The following is a 16,801-nucleotide window of genomic DNA, read 5'->3' on the forward strand; positions in this document are numbered from 1 at the left end:
GAGGCATGGTCCTCGCAGTTAGGAACTGAAAAGCTTGGATTGGGAATTGTGTTTCTTGCTTTGCCACTGAATATTGCCTAACAAAGCAAATAATGCAAGTCTGTTCCCTGCGAAGGATAAATGAAGCTTCTCCCATGCATCACAGGAGTGGTACATGGCTCTAATAAAGATTGAGCCATGCTTTGCAGCACAGACAGGAACATGTAGATGTTAGTGAGATAAAAAAAAAGCACCTGGTTTATGACTATTTAACATGGCACTTGCAAATGGAGGGTAACAATTCTTATTTTACTATACTCAACTGTTTGAACAAAACAGCAGCCAACAGAAATTTCTGGCAGGGATTTTTTTTTAACCTGTGTCCTAACTCTTTTCAACTAATCAATATTTCTGCTACTGAACACTGAATTACCAAACCTGACTACAGCAACAAAGTAAAGGCTTTGGAGCATATTCACATTAGACCAAACCTGAGCAGCTCCAAGTGTTTCTGCCATCCCCAAGCTATTTCCCAAGTGAAGTATGCAGAAAAGATAATATTTAACAGCTGTTTAACAAACCAAATCTAATAATTAGTTTCATATTCCTATTCCCCATCTCATTATTTACCTTTGTGAAGAATCAGTAACTGCCCTCATAGAACCACATTATTCCTTGTTTACTTTGAGTGGCAGTGTGGGCTGGTGCATTCCAGAAAAACAGAGAGAAATGCTCTACTTGGTTGCCATAAAATATTTCAGCTATTTAATTTAGTTTCCAGTTTGATTGCTCTGTGTGTCACCCTATAAATATAGGACCAGCCGGAAGCGACTGACATGCAAACCCCAGATCTTCCAAACTCTGTGACACCTATTTGGTGATTTCAGAGATAACTTTTTCTACCTGGATGCCAGGGGAACAACTGTTCTTCGAAACAGTAAGAAAAAAGTCTTAAGTGTCCATTTTCTTCTCAAGTGCATACACTTCGTATTTACCTTTTGCTGTGAAGGAAAGACTCTCAAATATTTAAACACATTTGTGGTTTGGCACCAGACAACAGGTACAAATCCATTCTAATTGCAGTGCGTATTAATGCCAAAAGGTCAACTGTATGGTCTGTGACTGTCAAGGAGTCACTTGCAATATGAATCAGCAGCACTGGTTCAGCTGGAAGGTCACAAAGGCACAGATTATGATAAACTGTTTCCCGCAACACAAAGGCCGTCAACTCTGTTATTCCAGTTGTTAACAGTACGTTAACAATACTGGTACATTCATAACTCACAGATCCAGTACGTGAGCTCTACCATGCTGCCTGGAAGGACCCATGCCACAAGGTTATAAATTTAGCCTGAGTGGTACCAACCCATACCAGAAATGAGAGAAAATAGCTTTACAGACTATCGGAAATCCCTGCCTGCCTAAGGCCGCCCATGACCACCATGAGATCCTGAAGTTTGGGTCACAGTGAACAAAGTGCTAGTAATTTAATAAAAGCTCCCATGCCCTTTTCCACCCAAATTAAAAGCTGCATTTACATCTTTTTTCCCTCTCCCCTTCTCTCTGACTATCTCTTAATGGTCTGTACTTACTGAATATTTCTGTGCCTTGGCACATCCTCTTTCCCTTCACACCTCCTGCAGCAGTAATAGTCTGCTAGAGAAATGCTTACATGATACATGAAAGCACATCCACAAAGAACCACAAAACAACAGGATGCTTGTTTTAAGCATACTTGAACAGGATTAGCATTCGATTCAAGAGGCTATAATTCTATGGAAGGACTTTCCATAATGTGAAACACAAGCAAAGCTTTAACTCGGATCATAATTACAGAACTAAACACTCACCAAGCGATTAGCTGTAACTAACCTACTGTTAAATACAGAAGCATCGATCTGTGTTACTCTTGTTTTACAGGTGAGAAACTTTAGGCAAAGTAACTTAACCCAAACCATGGAGGAATTCTCACAGGGGAGCAACCTTTTCCTGGGCTCAGCAAATATATACATAACATAAGACAATGTGACCCTGCATTGAAGGTATTTCAAATCTATCTACCTTACTGAATTAAAAGAAGAAACCTGTTTTCAACACTGTGACAGCCTGGGCTAACTGCCTCCCTCAGCTTTAACATCCCGATTCCTCTTCACAGTCTACATGGAGAATTAGCCAACTCACAAAACACAGAAGTTTAAGTTATACATTTCCTTTTTCCTTAATATGATATGGTAATGGGCTGAAAGGATTCCTAGTAGTTGCAAGCCCAGCATTTGACATACAAAGATGTCACAACTGTGTCACATTCCGGGAGCGAGATGTTTTAGGAGTTATCCCAGGGGCTGCCCAGAAGGAACTTTTGCAACAGGATTATCTCCACCGGTTTCTGAAAGAGACACAGGATGAGAGGAGATTTCCTTAAGTACATCTTTAGTGCCCAGATTTGCAAAATATCAGGGTTGCATAGCATTGCCTCAAATATCCAGAGGTTGCCCTGCATCTTTTAAATGCTTTGCCCTTCCTGTGACTGTCTGCCAAGAGACAGCAGTGTCTGCCAGCTGCCCTGTGGAGTGCCACAGCATGCAGAAATCCAGCTAGCTGAAACACTGCCAGGGATATCACCTCCAGCGTGAAGTGGTTTCCTTAGCAAATTGCTAAGGATGTGCCTGTGCTGGGGATCACATCATTCAGTTTGGTTTTACTGCAGGTGGAAATAAAAGTCACCCAGGCTTATACAGGGATCATAAAGCAGGAACAAGGGCATGTATAAATGTAGTTGAACCTAGAAATGCAGTTCGACAGACCCAGTAGGGCTGGGGAAAAAACTTCCACAATGAAAAAAAGGACCTACATCCCCAGGAAATCCTTTCTAATTAATGCACCATAGAAAACAGGGCTGAAGAAAGGCTTGTGTGGTGAAAGCTTGTCTGGTTTTCATCTCTGTCTATCAAGTCAGACTAATAAAAGACATCATCGCTCCTCACAAGCCTATCAGGGCCCAAGAGATACTGGAAAGGGCATTTCTTTGAGTGAAAGGCTGATATCCACAATGTTTGCAGCTGTGGGTCTGCATTTCAAATCAAATCGCAGACAGGATTTCTCTCTCCCTGTTTCCAAGTCTTAAACATGAAATCTCCAGCTCTGCAATATGCAGCTTGAGACTTAGTGTTCCAGCACTGCCTGACAGCCCCACTCCACACTACCGGCTCTCCCCACAGGCAGCCACATGTCCCAGCATGTCAAAGCGGTAGGCAGCAATGGAAAACCAAAGCAAAAGAGGGCACTGCTGAGGCTGGGGGGTTCCCTACACATCACCATTCCAGCATTATAAAACACATGGACTTGTAACCATGGCTGGCCACACTGCTTAGCTCCTCTGCATGGTGCTTTGCTTTGGACACAGGAAAATTTAACCTCCTGCTTGTGAGAGCCATTGGTTTGGTTAATTTGCCTCTTCAGCCAATAAATTGCTTCTGGAAACCAAATGCAAGTTTCCACCACTGGACTCATTCCTAGGGAGCTGGGCACTGGGAGGGAGAATGCACATACTGGGATGATAAAACTCCCTGTTCCCTTTAAAATCAGAAACATCTGCTGCAGCCAGGTTCAGAGCAGGTTAGCCAGAGCAGCTCTCATCAATGGACTCGCTATAGGAGCCTTTCAAGAAACAAAAGGAGAAAACTGATCAGTTAAGCAAAGGGAAAAGGGAACAAATTCTGGTTAAGAATAAACTCTTATTTTCACAAAGTCACATGGGCAGTTTTGCTCCCTTCAAACAACCCTGTGCTGCTGACATCCTGCTCTGGCTGCCCACTCATGCTTGTTTCGACTTGGTTACAATGATCCCTGACTCCCAGGGTGATCCCATCTCCCGCTGCCAGTCCACTGGGGAGGGACTGTATTAGAGTTCCTATCAGCTGCTTGCTCTCCCCAGAGCTGGGAGGAGGATGCCAAGGTCCAACAATGGGGTGGGCTCAGCAAGCCTCTTGCTTATGCACTAGAAGACTTTCAAAGGAAATAGGCAATTTGTTTATGAGCCAGGATTTCTGCTTAAGAGTTGTATCAACACTTCCATGAATTCAGATTTCGAGCAACTCTTTGTTACTCAGCCTGAGATTATCAAAATATCAACACCCTGACAACCTGCTGGTGTCAAAAGTGAAGTCCTTGGACTCAACATGAAGATAGGCTTACAGTTCCGATCTTTGATCTCCAGTATAAAATAGAACCAATAAAACATTATAGGGATTTATGGCTGACCTCTCACTTGAGCTGCTTCACACCTAAAATAACACTGTAAGATGTGCCAAAAAAGAGGAAACTGTTTAGGTTTTCTTGCTTCTTAAAACCTGATACACTCTTATTTCAAAAACTTTTTGACTTCTATTAAATAGACCACTAGCAATTACACAATAACTCCCCTTCTGGTTACAGAGTTCAGGAAAATTAAATATGTGGCTTTATTTAACTTCTTTGGGAGGATTAGCATGGTGCTAACCTCTAGCAGAATCACAGCTGTCTTAGGAAACAGCTTCATCAAAGGAAAGCATATTTTCTACAAGAGTCATGCTACCATCTTGTTTCAGATATCCTGGCTGCTTTCCTTTGCCCATCCCCTCTCTCCTTTTCCTCTCTTGCAATTAAAATACTGACCATTTCATCATCTAACCTAGTTTGCACTCTTAAAATATATTTTCTGCAGGGCAGAAGCATGGGTAAAACACTAATTCTGACTGCTGGGCCAATGTAGGTACAGAGCTACTGAAGATTACAGACAACAGATAATTTATGTTGGCATCACACGTGACTGCCTGGTACTGTTAAGGGGAAGTGCTTTGAAAGAAAATCTAATTAGCTTTTGTATTCAACTAGATTTTCATGAAAAATGTCTCCTTTCTACATGAAGATCTTCCTTCTCCCTTAAAAAATAACATGCCTTCAAACCACAGTATTTTGACTTGGAAATACTGCCACAACAGATTCCTGGACTACAGCTTTGCTGCCTTGCAGCGATATCCCCCTTGGACCAGCCCACATCTCCCACAGTGAGCTATGGCCACTGAGACACCCAACAGAGGAGGAAGCAGAGCAGTGCAGAAGCCAAAGGCTTATCACTGGAGACACACTAAGATTGGGAAGACTCTGGTGTCAGAAACACTGTTTCCATGACATATACATTGCTTCTCACTCCTGCAGACAGCAAGTCACTGGTAACTGGTGTTTCTCAGCATGGCCATTCCTTGATCCCATGCTGCAGCACCTGTGTGCTGTTGGTCTCACTACCACTGCCAAGCTTGGGCACTTCTGCATTGCTATAACGGCTAATCCATGCAACCCACACCCACAGAGACATAAAATCCACCAGACCCACTGAGACCTCCTGAAGCTGTCCCTTGATACTTCTACCCAAGGAAAGTTACAAGACAGCTACTAAAGGTTAACAGCTTGATATCAAATCACTAATTTGATTTCATTAGTAAAATAAATAATTGTACCATCAGGGAAGCATGGAGAAGACACAGTAAGCTACTTTATCGTTCAAGTATCATTGCAAGACCCTCCCTGGATAGCAACCCTGGGAACATTCAGGAAGGGAGGGGAAGAATCACTCCTAATCCTAAATAGCGAGTAGGATATATTTATACATTTTACAAAAGATGTCCTGTCATCCAGGAAAGGGCTGTGGAGACAAGGACTTCAGTCTGACTGAATGGGAATGTGAGGAAAGACAGATTAATCTGCTCCTATGAGATTGCCTCAACACTTCTCTTCATGCAGCTGATGCCTCAAACTGACACAGGATGCTAACAGCGAAGTTTCCTCTCTTCCCTACACGCACAGTGCTGGTGTACTCTGATGAGCTAGGAAATGTTTCTGCACGTTCAACTGAAAATGAGACAGCCACAGACAAAACCTCACTGCTTCCTTTTTGATAATGTTAAATTTTAACTTGCTCATTTTTAAAGTTTAGAAGTCAACTTTAAACTTGAGTTTAACATTTGATTCTGTTACACTAAAATCTGTACAATTGCAACTATCTTTTTGGTGCATGATGAAAGAACGCTATTTCTCCAGTATTTGGGACACACAGATTAAGAGTGTGAAACTTCCATTGTACCTCAGGATGTCAGACTGCACAGGGTATTTTAAACCTTATTCTGCTATGCATCCACTTCTGGAGGGATTAGCTAGCACTACTGCACTGAAGACAAAGACAAAACTCTCCACTACCACCACCACCAAATTTGCACATTTCAAGCTCCCAACAGCAAAACAGATGAACCAGATTGGGTCTGTCAGGCATATCTCAGAGCAGTACAATGCAAACATAGTTATGCAGCTCTGGGCCCTTAATATGCTCCAGTGCAGCAGAGTCCTCACATGGCAAGCCCTGGCACACTCGCGTCTTTGCCCACAGACAGGGGGTCACAAGCTGCTGCTTCATCCTGTGCTTTCTCTGCAATCTCTGAGGTAGTCAACAGCTACATTAGCTCTTGTGTTTCCATCAATTTAGTTACTTTTGTAGGTTTGCAATAACAGCCAGATTTTTATTGTAGGCACCTGCAAATGACCCTTTAAAATGAATTTACAGTAAATGGAAGACACAGTTGTCAGATGAAAAAAAGAAATGTTGTTCTTACCTTTTGCACTAGATAGACACTAGTTGCTCTTTCACTCGCTACTTTATCCAGTGCTGTTTCTTCCAATACAAAGTAGCTTACATCCGCAATGTGAACACCCACTTCAAAGTTCCCTGAAATTGCACAAGAAAGTCAGCAGGCTTCAGGTAGCAGAAATGAACTTCTGACATACTTAACTCTGACCTTTTTTCCCCCTTCTCCCAGTGCTATCGTAATGTTTTCTGTCTTACGCCAGAGCTCACAAAAAAAGATACTTCTTTCCACTCTTTCCATCTGAGATGAAAACTGGTCTCCTGGGACACTACCAAATTCACAGCCACTGTGGCTACAACATATGAGTGAATTCACATACGAGTGAATTCTCAAGCAGATCAGTGGACATGTGAAAAACCTTAAATACCGTGCAGATAAGTCTTTCCAAGACGGAGCTTGTAATAGTGAGCCCAGTTCCCATCTCTTTGCTGTCAGAAAACAGGAAGCAAAAATAGGGAACCCCACCTTGCAAGCATACAAGCAATGGAGGAAAACATTTCCCAGGTATGGTGCAGCTGGCCACACATGTTTTTGGGTTCTCAGAGCTGCACTTGTTCCCAGTTCACCATGGTTGAACTCAAATTGCTGCTGCTGACCCAGGAAGTCTTCACTTTGGATCAAGCTACGCAGAAGTGCAACTTTCTACAAGCAGAATACTTCCACTGTTATCCTGCCCTCCTTCATGTCACGACACTTCAGATTAGGCTTTTCATCCTCTGATTAGAGTCCAGGATAAAAGTATCCTAATTCAAAAGTCAGGCCAGAGAGGAGTACTACTGAGCTTTATCATGAGGTTTTAGTAATAATTTGGATTTGGAAGTAGTGATCATCCTTGGCTTTGGAAATAATTAGTACCTTCATCCAAGAAATACTGGTTGGCTAATCCTCAAAGAAGCCTACTGACCTTTGTTTTCTCTGGAAAGACTGGGCTAGATTTGAGGTGCTTATTTGTAGAATAGTTCTAAGTGCAGTGAGTTTCTAATTATAACATTTGGTTCTTTAAAAGAATTCACTAACTTCTTGGTATCTATAAATATTTTTTCTTATGTTTTTTATAAGGACAACATAATAAGATACCACACTGGTGACAATCTGTTTGTTTAGACACCTTGCAAAGAGTATTACCAAAGCTCTTCTCTAGAGCATCACATTTTTTAATGGTTCATAGCTGCCATCATTACACAGTGTATCTGCCTGTGTGCCCTTCTGATGCCTACCAGTGCTAGATTTCAGCAGTGTGGGAACAGAAATGTATACAAGCAAAGAGGAAGCGTGAGAAGATCCAAAATCACATTAGGAGAGCCACCCTGCCCACTGTGCTCCCATCTGGGAGTTCAGGTAAGCAAGCACCAATCCTCCCTGTGTCTGTTCAAATTCATAACGATTTTAACTTAACTTTATTAAGCCATGTTTGCACAGCACTTAGTACGTAAAGCAGTATCCTGATTTTTGAGCTGCTTTGTACACTCAACAGAGCACAGATGTAAAGGCAGCAGAAACGCGGAAGACAGGAGCACCAGGGTTTAGATCTGGCCACATAACCTACAGTCACTGGAAGGTCCTGCAAAGAGTAAATATGATGGCAGCAGGGAAAGAGGGCAGTAATTCCACTGCACACTAAGGGACAAATTTTACCACTTGTTAGGAAGCTGGGAGAAAAGACTGCAGATTGAATGGTTCACCTCAGAAAGCTGCCTACAGCTGTGTTGTGATATTATGACATGCCTTGAAAGCTTCTCTATATGGATTAGGCATCCAGGCCTGAAACTACTTAGACAGTAAGTCTTAGACCAACAGTTCAACCAACAGATTTAATATTACACACTCTCAAAGCCAACACACGCACAAGGTAAAAAAATACTGAACACTTTGAAGTCAATATTGTAATGTATGGATCCTGCAGGCAAATATTGACTAAAGGAAAAGGAGAGGGGGTCATTACATCATTTCTTTAATCACACTTTAATTCAATATGTGCACTGTTACATACATGAACTTTCTGTCCTCAACAGAAAATCGACAAATCAAGATCTCATTGCATGAGATAATAAAACATGGAGTCAGCCAATGAAAACACATTGAGCAGAATTAAATTTCATTCAGGTTTCCCACCAGAGCTTCTAAAAGCCGGGGTCAGCCTGAGCCCCTGCCTTTGAACTTTTAATGGAAATTCTATCTAAATATTTTCTTACATACATTGACATAATGCAAACTGGCAGCTCTTGGGTTTGTCTTGCTCAAGTATGAATCACCCTATCTCCCTCATCCCCCAGAAATCCAAGACTTCTTGAAGACACAGCACAGCGATCAACCAATCTGATTTCTCCCAAATCACAGAATCACAGAATCCCAAGGGTTGGAAGGGACCTCAAAAGATCATCTAGTCCAATCCCCCTGCAAGAGCAGGGTAACCTAGAGTACATCACACAGGAACTTGTCCAGGCGGGCCTTGAATATCTCCAATGTAGGAGACTCCACAAGCCCCAGAGCAACCTGTTCCAGTGCTCTGTCACTCTCACAGTAAAGAAGTTTTTCCTGATGTTCACATGGAACCTCCTATGCTCCAGTTTACACCCACTGCCCCTTGTCCTGTCACTGAACATCACTGAAAAAAACCTAGCTCCATCATCCTGACACTCACCCTTTACGTATTTGTAAACACTGATGAGGTCACCCCTCAGTCTCCTCCTCTCCAAGCTGAAGAGATCCAGCTCCCTCAGCCTCTCCTCATAAGGGAGCTGTTCCACTCCCTTAATCATCTTTGTGGCTCTGCGCTGGACTCTTTCAAGCAGTTCCCTGTCCTTCTTGAACTGAGGGGCCCAGAACTAGATGCAATATTCCAGATGCAGCCTCACCAAGGCAGAATAGAGGGGGAGGAGAACCTCTCTTGACCTACTAACCACACCCTTTCTAATGCACCCTAAGATGCCATTGGCCTTCTTGGCCACAAAGGCACATTGCTGGTTCATGTTCATCCTCCTATCCACCAGGACCCCCAGGTCCCTTTCCCCTTCACTACTTTCCAGCAGGTCAGTCCCCAACCTGTACTGGTACATGGGGTTGTTTTTCCCCAGATGCAAGACTCTACACTTGCCCTTGTTGAATTTCATCAAATTTCTCCCAGCCCAACTCTCCAGCCTGTCCAGGTCTCACTGGATGGCAGCACAGCCTTCTGGTCACTGCTTCTTAATATTTTAGATAAAATACCAAGCTAAGCCTGCACAGAAATACTTCCTTATTGCTCTCTCCCAGTTTATTTGCTAATTAAAATGAAAGAGCTTTGTGGATAAAGAAATACTATTCACAAAGATTCTCTTCCAGGTCCACAGTTTTTCTAGTCTCATTAGCTTTTATGACAAAATCACAAAAGGAACATTTCACATTGTAAGTCTTGTGTTACTGCCCACAGAAAAGAAGAAAATGTGGCCCAAATAAATGGAAAAGAGAGTTAAACTGGCACTCATTTATTGAAAAAGTATTCTCAGAGAGTTCAGAAAAAAAGGGAGAAAGGGAAGACAGCACACAGCACAGGCTGACACAGACTACTCCACCTTCATTTTTATGAAGAAATATAATTTTCCAGCAGATAGAAGCCTCAAATCTTGGCATGTAGCTCTCCATCGTGATAGACCTTATACCCTAAATTTCTCACAGAAACAAGTCCTTTACCAACCACAGACTTGCTTCACCTCAAATTTAAAATTCTACAGTGAAGCTAAAGCTGCACAACCCCTAAAGCTACATACACACTAACAGATTAAGGATTTACTTTTTTTTAAGAATTTACATAAGAATGTAGAGGAGATTAAGCCAGACACTTCATATGCTGATATTAAAGCAAGAGTTGAATCACAGAATGGTTTGGGTGTGAAGGGACCTTAAAGATCATCTAGTTCCAACCTCTCCCACTATACCAGGTTGCTCAAAGCCCCGTTCAACCTGGCCTTGAAAATTGCTAGGGATGGGGCAGCCACAGCTTCTCTGGGCAACCTGTGCCAGTGCCTCACCACTCTAAGAAGGAAGAACTTCTTCCTAATGTCTAAACTAAATCTTCCCTCTTTCAGTTTTAAGTCATTCTTCTTTGTCCTACCCCTATATGTCTTTGTAAGAAGTCCCTCTCCAGATTTCTTGTCAGCCCCTTTAGGCACTGGAAGCTGCTCTAAGATCTCCCTGGAGCCTTCTGTTCTCCAAGCTGAAAAACCCAAACTCTCTCAGCCTGTCTCCATGGGAGACATGCTCCAGCCCTCTGAAAATCTTCATGGCCCTCCTCAGGACTCCAACAGTTCCACATCCCTCTTGCGCTGGGGGCCCCAGAGTTGTACAAAGTACTCCAGGTGGGGTCTCATGAGAGCAGAGTAGAAGAATAGAATCGCCTCCCTCAACCTACTGGTCACACTCCTTTTGATACAGCCTGACATATGGGTGGCTTTCTGGGCTGCGAGTGCACACTGTGATTTCATGTGGAGCTTCTCAGCAACCAACACCCCCAGTCTTTCTCCTCAGGAATGCTATCAATCCAGTCTCTGCCCAGCCTATTTCTGCTTGGGATTGCCTTGACCCAGGTGTAGGACCTTACTTGCACTTGGCCTTGTTGAACTTCATGAGGTGCACATAGGACCACCTCTCCAGCTTGTCAAGGTCCCTCTGGATGGCATCCCTTCCCTTTAGCATGTTGACCACACCACACAGCTTGGTGTTGTCACCAAACTTGCTGAGGGTGCTTGATCCCACTGTCCATGTCGCCAGCAAAGATGTTAAATAGCACCGATCCCAATAACGACCCCTGAGAAATGAATGCCTCTCTTCACTGGTCTCCACAAGAAGGGAGTATTTATTGAAATGAAACACGCTGAACGCACTTGGATGGCTTCTCTCACTCAGGATCTCTGGGAATTTTTTCATTTAAAAACCCATCTGAAAGTGGGTGCAAAACTTCCACCCATTCAAACTCTACCATTACAAAGCTGCTACATGGAAAGACATTTAGCAACAAGGAATGCAGTTCAGAGTCAAGCAATGAGTGTTTTATTAACCAGCTGTACCCTATTAGCTCCTCCCTGCAACTACCGAAACGCGGCAAGAGAGATGGATGGGAGGCAGGAGTACTATTTGAAGTGACTCTATGGCATTGCAAAACCTAATAATGAGGCCCTGTGGAAAGAAGAGCTCCCCTCCTGAGATCTGCAAGTAGAAATAGGGAAAAGGCTGGGCACTCAGCCACCAAAGCTCCTCTTGGGCAAATGCTCTGTGCAACAGGGTCAGGATTTGTTGCTACCATACTCCAAACAACACAGTTCTGATGCCCTTGAGGCACCGCACACAAAGACAATTTCCTTTTCTGTTGACCACCACATAGGCTGCTAGAATGGCAGAATACAATGGACCTGTATTTCTCCAACTTTCTAGAAGCCTGGATCCCCTCTTGAAGTTTACCATGCGTAGAGCTATGAAAAGGCAGGTCTCCCCAGGCACACTGCTGCACTAGACACACAGCAGTTTTGGAGAAGGTTTGGCTCCTTAATCTGAGAATATGACCCAAAGCCATGATCCATCCAATTGCCTTCAGAGTCACTCCAAATCACTTCAAAACCTTGCGTGTGTAATCCTGATATGATGCTACAATCAAAGGAGAATGATGGCATCTCAGAGAAGACCAAAACCAAGCTGTTCCTTTTATTTTTTCACTGATGATCTCACTCTCTACAACAAAACAGTTCGAAGAACTTTTTTTCTTCTTTTTTAAGGAAAACTATAAACAAAAAAGGTTCAGCAAGAAAGAGCTGGAAGGTCCTTTCAGCTTGTAGGTGTTCCATAATAACCTTCCAACCTAGCAAATTGTATCATATATTTGCCCCAGGAATTAGAAAGTTGAACTGAATGTATTTGAACAGTATGCAATGGAACACAGTGACAGCAAATCCCTCTTCTCTGTCTTCACCAACCCTAGTCAGTGCTAATACAACACTGAGAAGACAGATCAAGCAAGTTCACTTCATACCTTACCCTTAAAGTTTGCCTAATAGGTGAATTTTAGGACCATCCAACTTAGAAATGCAACTCTTCAAGGATAAAACACCAGAAAGCAATTCCCTAGCTTGCATATACACTCCCATTTATTCCCATCTCACTTTCAAGCACCATCATTCCCAGGAGAGAAGACAAACACTAGCAAAAGTGTTAAGCCAACTTTTTTTGTATTAACCAGTTTCTCACACAGTCTTCACCCCTCAGGGAGACAGTTCAAAGTAGGTTGCAAACTGTTTGCTCCAGCCAGAAAACAGCCAATTACTTACCTGCTGCCAGCAGGTCAAGCTGGTTGGCTGTTCCCTGGCTAACCAAACTCTTGCAGCAAGTAATTACAGTACTTGCCCATTCCCCTGTCCTGGAAATACCACACTCCTGCTCTTACCTGCAAAGCAGTATTTAACATCTTGCAAAAGTATGAAAAGTTTGCATAAAGAGAAATAAATGAGGCCTTTAACCTATATGCATCTTTTGTTGCTATTAACAGTCCTACAATAACACATGGGTCTTCATCAAGGCTGAAGTTCTCAGGTGTGATTGTGCGCAAATGGACAAGGACAATGTCTGCAGCTACAGAAGGGATAGAAGAGCTGCAGACAGTAATAGAGGTGGACACAAAACAAATATAAATTGCACCAAGGCAAAAAATGGCACCAAGCCTTGGGGAAGCTGCTGGAAGTAGCTAGAGGCTATGTTTAATGCATGCCTTTAAACAAAGGACCTGATCCAAGCCCCAGTATTTCTGTTTCCCTTTGGCATTTGCACATGCATCTACAGCTCAAGTGTTACAGAAGTATCCCTCTTGGGACAGAGAGAGAAGAAAAGAGAAAGAGAAAATGACTGAGTGGGAGAAAAGAGCAAGTGGGGGAAGCAAAAAAAGAGCAAAATGAAGAAGAGGAGGAGAAGAGTTTAATATAAAAATAAAAGTGGAACTATGGAAAAAGGCAGTTATTTGTCGGCTCTGGAGCCTGCAGACAAAGGTGGGTGGCTGTAATTCTCAGCTGAGGTTACTTTTCCACTGCAGGAAGCCAAGCTATTGTTCAGAAAATCAGACAGTGTATTTTATTTTACTTATTTAAAAAAAAAGAAAAAACCAAGGAAAGTGCTTAAATTTTACTTCTGCACCCTAGGGCCATTTTGCTTTTTGAAAGCGCAGCGCAACTGAGCATAAATCCATTAACTTGTTTACCAGGAAACCAAGTTTTTTAAATTATCACATGATGCTCCATTAGCCAACTGAAATGCAACTAATTATACCCACTTTTAAGCAAGTAATAGCTTTTTCCTTCACTGCAGGTCTCTTCCTTGACATAACCTCACGAAAAGACTCAGGCAAAAGGAACCAGAATCCTGTATCTCAAGAGATAGGACAAGTCCCTCAGGTGCAGAGCAGCAACTTTTCCATCCAAGCATAAATAAGACTTCAGTAAATGTGGCAACAACTCCAAAAGAGGAAAAACTGCCAGGGCAAGCAAACAACACACACCTCTAAAGGGTAACGACCCACAAAATACTACATCAGGCATCACCTCTAGTAGATGTCCCCACCCATGCTCCTCTTGCCACTGGCTGACATGAAAAACATCCCACAGAAACAGCCCTTTTTACGCACCAGCCAGAGAGACTTTGAGACCATCAGGAACTTCCTGGCCAAGGTTTCGAGATATTTGAACTCTTCTTTGAACTATGCATAATCACTTTTTTGTGGGTTTGTAGCACCTGGAGAGACAGCCAAGGTCAGGCCCTGACTTCCATGAGGCAGAGAGAGAGAGAGCTGGCACATGCAGCACATCAGTATAGCTGCTCCAACTGCCTGCACACAGCAAAAAGGCTGGGGGGGGCACTAGGCATTCCCAGGCTCTTAAGAGAGAGAGGGGGGTCTATCCTCCCACAGGAATACAGGGCAAATCTTCACACTGGTGGTATTCTCTCAGCTTCCAGCTCCCATGAGTTGGAAACTTCTAAGCTGGTCATCAACCAAAAGTCAGGTCTCCAGATCTCACACATTAAATCATGTTACTGAGGCAGAGAAATGTATCACAGGAGTGTCCTGTCTCATGGGATGCCAGTGAACCCACGACAGCTCTTCAGCACCTTGTGACAGGAGATGCTGCCACGCAGAACACAGCTACTGCCTACACCATTCCTGAAAAACTACCTTCTAACCTGATGTAATAGCTCCAGAGAAGAATGGAGAGCTCTTCTGTGCAAGTAGTAACATTGCGCCAGTAAGTAAGGATACTTACACAGAGAAGGAATTCTCCTGAGGGAAAATCTTTGAGTACACAGAAGGACAGAATTTATGCAGCATGTACAAGATAAAACATTTAATTGCAGACTGAAGGACAAGGGAATGCTATCCAACAGAGTAAGCACACTGCATAAAGATTTATTCATGCTGCTGAGCAAGATACAAGCAGGAAAACACAGATGAAAGTGTGGTATGAATATTTTAAAAGTCAGACCAGAGAACAGGACACCTGGAGACAGACAGGATAATGATACATCAAATGTGTCCAGCATTGGCAGGCTGAGACCAGACACAATGGTTTCTTGTGCAGCAGTGCCTATCCCACCTTCTTCCCATGTAGGTTTTCTCCCTATACCTACGCAGAGGGTACCCATTACACTGTAGAGGATAAACTGGCTTCCTCTGTGCCTGCACAAGAGCCTAGTAGACTTGGTGAGGTGCCAAAATAGCAAGTTCCACTTACAGATTTTGTAAACTTCATTAACTTCTTCTCAAGATTCAAGTGTAAGGAGCAAACTGGAGTGACAAACCTCTAATACACCAGATTTATCCACTGAATGGCAGTATTTGCTGTAAGGTCACATCTGAGAGACCTCTAGATGACAGTTTATGACTTAGATCTGACATGAACCTTTGCTACTTCCCAGCTCTTGGCAGATGGATCTTCAACCCTTCACCAAGACAAGATGTCAAGCAGGATACTGAAGCAATGACTGTGCTGGTATGAACTCAGATTCCCAGCTCAGAAGCACTTTTTGCTGGTAGGGAGAAGTTACCAAGGCAGACTGTGCTTAGCTCTTTCAAGGAGTCTCTTTAACAGTGAGGTTTCCCACCAGTGTGATGAAGGTAAAAGGACAATTTCTGATATTCACGTCATCAATTGTTTTCATCGCTATTCCAAGACCCATTCAAGAGGCTAACTCTACCAGGAAGTCAGCAGTCTTTGAATTTAAAGAGATGGGAAGTAGCACCCAGCAACTTTCAAGATGAATTACAATAATTTTGGGTGTAGGATGTCATCCTGTTCCTGACATGAAGACTTGGAGTGGGGAGGGACCAGCCTTTCTCTACTGTTAGGTCAGTGCCCTTTGTGATATCTTTACTGTACACAGTAATCCAAGGCTGATCAAGTGTTGCCAGGCATTCAAAGGGATTTAGCGGTAGGCCAAACACACACAAGGTACTTCCACTGAACAGCCTTGACATTTCAACTTCTTTGAGAACAGAAGGCAGTGGCTGAGATTTCACTTTTACTCATCCAACTTTTTTATGTTTTGAAGGATTTCCACAGTATTTCCATCTGCACCTCGTTTTACTCTTTCTGTGTAACTAGCACAATAATCAACAATAAAGAAATACTGTAGTGAATTGCACTGTCAGATGTTTTTCCTGTTCAGATGGGTTCTGAAACCCTGCCTCGCAATATATTAAAAGTTAAAAAAAATAGCCCAGTGATTCTGAGGGATCCTGCCATTTAAGAAAACTGATAATGAAGAAGATACACAGCAGCAAGTTCTTTGCTGCCTGCAATGCAACAGAACAGATGACTCAAGTTAACCATGTGGGATGCATTCCTAGTTATTTGTACCCTTTTAAAGTTTATCTTCCTCACACATCTTCTGATTCTTACCTGTAAATTTATTAAAAAATCCTGTTTTCTCTAGGTCTACCTGGTCTTTACCTACCAAAGACTCTTCTGGTCCCAGAGGTCCTAAAAAGGGAACAAAAATCCTAGGCAAAGTGTTGTTAGATCTGTTTGTATAGGAATCTTTGGATCCTCTTCCAATTACCCAGCTCCTTGAAGGCATGTGGGTTTGGGTTTTTTTTTCCCAATATACAATCTGACACTATAATTTTTAAGTCTCTGTTCACA

The 16,801-nt window shown here is 42.8% G+C and overlaps 1 protein-coding gene across 5 annotated transcripts in view; it reads right to left on the reverse strand.

The window, feature by feature from the left end:
• DIS3L2 (DIS3 like 3'-5' exoribonuclease 2) overlaps positions 1-16,801 on the reverse strand; it is a 201,042-nt gene that overhangs the window by 76,312 nt on the left and 107,929 nt on the right. For all 5 annotated transcript variants that reach the window (XM_061348746.1, XM_061348749.1, XM_061348748.1 and 2 more), the window contains one exon: positions 6,621-6,733. In XM_061348746.1, the coding sequence (XP_061204730.1) occupies positions 6,621-6,733 (113 nt within the window). The remainder of the gene's footprint in view (positions 1-6,620; positions 6,734-16,801) is intronic.

Source organism: Neopsephotus bourkii, unplaced genomic scaffold (assembly GCF_033783945.1).
Source record: "Neopsephotus bourkii isolate Nb327-2 ecotype Australia unplaced genomic scaffold, CSIRO-AGI_Nbou_v1 NB_369, whole genome shotgun sequence".
Lineage (NCBI taxonomy): Eukaryota > Metazoa > Chordata > Aves > Psittaciformes > Psittacidae > Neopsephotus > Neopsephotus bourkii.